At 56.9% G+C, this 5,141-nt stretch overlaps 1 protein-coding gene across 1 annotated transcript; it reads left to right on the forward strand.

The window, feature by feature from the left end:
* Nucleotides 1–688: 688 nt before the first annotated feature.
* On the forward strand, nt 689–2,258 carry POU3F1 (POU class 3 homeobox 1). Its single transcript, XM_056509089.1, has one exon. It carries the CDS (start codon nt 689–691, stop codon nt 1,802–1,804), a length of 1,116 nt encoding a protein of 371 aa, XP_056365064.1. The 3' UTR covers nt 1,805–2,258.
* Nucleotides 2,259–5,141: the final 2,883 nt, after the last annotated feature.

Consider the following 5,141-nt stretch of genomic DNA (forward strand, 5'->3'; position numbering starts at 1 on the left):
TTGTCTTCTCCCACAAATTCCTCCACCCTTTATCCTGTGCCAACCTCAAACCGGCTCACAGACGTGCCTCTGAGGCAGCATCCCAGACCCACATTTCCCATGATGCCCAAACAACCTCAGCTCCTCATTTCTTGGCTCTCGCTGCTCTATCCTAAGGAGCGTTTAGGAAGGCGCTCGCACCTTTCCAGGGCTCAAGTGCGCCAAAAAAGCTCAATCGCGACTTTTATCGTCCCAAGCGGGTATGGATTCCCACGCAGCCCAGCGGCTGAGCCCCAGTGGCAGAGCCCGAGCGGCCAGCCCCGCAGAGCGGCCGCAGGAGCCGAGGGTCCCCGCCCGCCTCCAGCAGCCGAGACCCGAGGGGCGCCGGGGCGCGCCGCCCCCGCGCGCGGCCGAGCGGCTCGGCATGAATGAACCGCGCTCGCCCAATCGCCGCCCGCTCCGCGCCGCTCGCCCCGCCCCGCGGCCGCGCCGGCCAATCCCGCGCGCGGCGCGCTCCCGCCGGCGGCCAATGGCGAGAGCGGAGCGCGGGGCAGCGCCCCCCGCCGGCGGCGCCCTATGGCGGGGCGGCGCGCGCCCCCCGCGCCGGCGGGCGGGCCAATGGGGGCGCGGGGGCGGGGCGGGCGCGCGGCGGCCCCGCGCCCCGGCGCGCGGCTCTAAAGCGCGGCGCGGGCGGCGCGGCGCACACGCCATGGCCGCCGCCGCGCAGTACCTGCCGCGCTCCGCCGCGCTCATGCACCCCGACGGCGACCGCCTGCACCAGGGCACCACGTACCGCGAGGTGCAGAAGATGATGCACCACGAGTACCTGCAGGGACTGGCCCCCGCCGCCGGGCACGCCGTCGGGCTGGCGCACCACCAGTGGCTGCCCAGCGCCGGCACGGACTGGGGTAGCGGTGGGGGCGGAGGGGGCGCGCACCTGCCGCCCGCCGAGCACGCCAAGGGCGGCCCGCCGGGGCCCCGCGAAGAGCTGTCCGCCGCCGCCTTCCACCACCGGCCGCACCTGGTGCACCAGCCGGCGGCGGGCGGCGCGGCGGGCGGATGGGCGCAGGGCGGCGCGCACCACCTGCCGCCCATGTCCCCGCCGTCGGGGCAGCCGCTGCTCTACGCGCAGCCCTACGCGGGCCTCAACGGGATGCTGGGCCCGCCGGCGCCGGCGCTGCACCACGGGCTGCGCGACCCGCTGGGCGCCGAGGAGGCGGGAGGCCACGAGCTGGCGGCGTCGCCGCCGCCGCTGGGGCCGCCCGAGCCGTCGGACGAGGACGCGCCCAGCTCCGACGACCTGGAGCAGTTCGCCAAGCAGTTCAAGCAGCGGCGGATCAAGCTGGGCTTCACGCAGGCCGATGTGGGGCTGGCGCTGGGCACCCTGTACGGGAACGTCTTCTCGCAGACCACCATCTGCCGGTTCGAGGCGCTGCAGCTGAGCTTCAAGAACATGTGCAAGCTGAAGCCGCTGCTCAACAAGTGGCTGGAGGAGACGGACTCCAGCACGGGCAGCCCCACCAACCTGGACAAGATCGCGGCGCAGGGCCGGAAGCGCAAGAAGCGGACGTCCATCGAGGTGGGCGTCAAGGGCGCCCTGGAGAATCACTTCCTCAAGTGCCCCAAGCCCTCGGCGCACGAGATCACCTCCCTGGCGGACTCCCTGCAGCTGGAGAAGGAGGTGGTGCGGGTCTGGTTCTGCAACCGGCGGCAGAAGGAGAAGCGGATGACGCCGGCCGGGGTCCCGCATCCCCCCATGGAGGACGTTTACGCACAGGCGGACACTTCGCCGCTGCACCATGCGCTGCCCGGCGCCGTGCAGTGACTGCCCGGCCCCCCGCGGCCCCGACGGCGGGCTCGGGCAGCGGGGGACGCGTTTTTAATTTATTCTCAGACTGGCCCGGCCGCCCGCTCCGCGCCCCGCGCTCTATTTATTCGCCCGCCGGAGCCGCAGCGGCCGCCGCAGCAGTAGCCAAAGGTTTGCGATCTCTAATTTATTCCCTTCCTCGCGCGGCCGGGAGGCGGCGGCGCCCCCGGCTCGGCCCCTCCCGCTCTGCCCGGCCCGGCCCGCCCGGGGGGACGCTTCGAAACCAATTTCCCGGCCCGTCTCTATTTATTTCTAACCGTGCGCGCAGCTCGCACCCTCCCCTTGGTGGGTTCAGTCCGGTCCGTTCCCCTGGGGTTTCGGTTTTTTTTGTTTGTATCTCTTATTGCAAAACCAATGTAGACTGCGAGGGTACGTTTCTATTTATGTTATAGTAAATATTTTATTACTTACATAAACCATTTACCCAGGAAACGGTCTCGTGTCGTCTTTGCAGGCTCGGAGCGCGGCCGTCGGGGCCGGTGGCGGCGGCGCTGCCTTGGCCGAGCTGTGGCCACCGAGCCCCCGGGGAGCCGCGTTCGCGGTGGCCGAGCCGTGCCCTGCGGTGGCCACCGAGCCCCCGGGGAGCCCCGTTGCCGGTGGCCGAGCCGTGCCCTGCGGTGGCCACCGAGCCCCGTTGCCGGTGGCCCAGCTGTGCCCTGCGGTGGCCACCGAGCCCCGTTCCCGGTGGCCCAGCTGTGCCCTGCGGTGGCCACCGAGCCCCGTTCCCGGTGGCCCCGCGGTTCTCCCGGCGGTGCTCGGCAGGGTTTGCCCGCCCGGTTCGCGGTCCGGGCGCGCCGCTCCCCGCGGGATGCGCTCCCCGCATCTCCCGCTGGGTTTTTACCGATCCGAACTCAACTCCCGCGGTGTGAACAGAAAACAGCCCGCACGCAACTTTCCTGCCGCATATCGTAGGGGTAATACATGCACATTGGTATTGCTGTTCCTTCTACTCAAACCACACTCTGGCTTTTTGTGATGTCACCAGCTTTCCTTTTCGTGGTTTCATGCCCGAATATTTTGTGGTTATGCCCAAAAAAAGGGTGAAAATACAGTTTTTGCATTCTAAGTTCTTGGGAGAATGATCCTGCACCTCTAAACCTTCTCTTGCAGCGCCAAGAAAAGTCGCACGAGGATTGTTTGCCTTTGCAGGTCCTTGGATTCCTGCGGTGTTTTTTGTGTTTGGGAGAACTTTTGAAATATGTTTCCATGCAGAGCTCTTGCACTGATTAAATACTTGATCGAAATCTGGTAGTAAAGGACCAAATTGTTTTTTTAGTTGGCAGAGAATTTACTGATGTTCTGAGACATCTGGCACTGGATGGTTTCCCCACTTTATTCAGTACAAATTGCGTGCTGTGAAAACAGAAGCTTTAAAGAGGATTTTCCAGTGAAAGCGCTGCATTATGCGTTGCAATTTATGTGTAATTCTTTCTAATATATATAAAGATTTCTAACATACCAAATGTAACTTACTCTTGAAAATTTATACTTGAAAATTCTCGTCTTCGTTGCAGTTTGATTTTGTTGCATTTTGTGCCTTTGGTTGGGGGTGTATATTACTTGTCTAAGCAATGTCACATTTGCCATTGATATGTTATAATTTATTGCATTTTCAATGTTTCTTATAATGTAGCTATTCCACATCAGCTAATACAAAACTATCAGATTCTTATTCAAAATTATAGTAAACTGATTTTTTTGAGATTTTAAAATAAAGTCACTTTGAGCAGTTATTTCAACAAATACTCTGTAAAAGAATGGTTCACTTTGTGATACAAACAAGCTACTGAATGCTGTGGGTTAGGGTATTAATAACTTCCCTTGGCATACAGAGCATAATATAAAATCTCACTTAAAGGGTTTAGTGTGTAGTGTGTGTTCTGTGAGCTTTTTGCTTTTAGCTTCCTTTTTTGTAATGTTTTTTATAGAGGAGCAGAGAATGGTGGGGCTGTTGTAGAGATCGTGAATTCAAAAAGTTTTTCCATTTTTAGTGAATATTTGCTAATTTCTAGATAGCTAATCAGATGTAGTAGCTTAGATGATACACTCCAGTAAAAAAGTAAAGGAGGAGGATTTAAGGGTTTGAGTCAATGTATCATGATAGCATTTAAATTAATTTCCAACTCTGAGAATCTGTCCTTAGCTGTTACCTTGTGTATTCCCCACACATGTACCATTGTTTTTAGTGTTTTGTCATGCTGTAATTGTAGCCTTTGCTTAAGAATTTCTGTTTGACAGCCAGGCTTTAAGGAAAGAAGAAACAAAATCAAAACTGAACAAAAGAGGGGGTTTTGTGTTTGCTTGTTTCTTAAAGAAAAACTCGTTTGCATTGAATGTTTAATTGTGCTGATTTTCTATAGCAGGAGGCATTTCAGTAACCTCTTCATTCTGAGCTAACCTGGATGGCAAACAAGATTTGTATTGATACTCAGAAGGGAAGGGTCAGTGTTCACATTGCGTTCTGCTAAGGGATGAGATGTGCTGTGAGTGCTGGGGAGGATGAGCACCCTTGGGTTGTTGGCTGTGTCAGATTGTATAAGGCACTGGCAGCCCCTCTGCATTAGCTCTTTCGTGCTGCTGAGCAGCAAAAAAATAAAATACTCTTTGTACATCTCCTTCCTGCAGTGCTGCAGTGCTCAGCTGTTCTAAAAATCAAATGCCCCAAAGCTTTGCCTATCTTAGAATAACTTGTTCGTTTTCCTGGTCAGGGATTAAATAGGAATTACTGGAGGGAGACACCTTATTTTTTTTTTTTTTATTGTTGTTTCTCACTAAGGTGAAAGCATGACCTGATACTACTACATCAGTAGTAAAGCAAGAAAAGGTAGGACTGGGGTATTGCTACATTAAAGAAAAGCAGGTGTACAAATACTTGTTTAACAATGCTGAAAGTAAATAGTAAACATACAGAGTAGGAAGTGTAGATAAAGTAACAAAAGCTCTGCCAATGCAGTTTAGAGAGGGGTTTAGGTGTGTGCTGGTGGGAAGTCTTTGCTCTAAGCCAGGAGCACAGTGCCTGGTCCCTGCAGAGCACTGGGGCTCTGCTTAGTCCCATGGTGGCACTGGGCTGCCATCCATCACCAGGGTGATCTGCTGGCCTTGCCCACAGTCCAGCAGGGCTGCTGACCCAGGGTTTAATTTCAGACTGCTGAGGAGGTGACCAAGGGGTCTCTGGCCAGGTGGGGAGGTTGGTACCAGCCCTGGTGTGGGCTCAGCCCTTCTCATGCTCATGGTGAGAGCTGTGCTGTTCCACCCCTGCCCGGGCAGAGAGCGTGTCTGTGTGCTCCAGGGACAT

Source organism: Oenanthe melanoleuca, chromosome 23 (assembly GCF_029582105.1).
Source record: "Oenanthe melanoleuca isolate GR-GAL-2019-014 chromosome 23, OMel1.0, whole genome shotgun sequence".
Classification (NCBI taxonomy): domain Eukaryota; kingdom Metazoa; phylum Chordata; class Aves; order Passeriformes; family Muscicapidae; genus Oenanthe; species Oenanthe melanoleuca.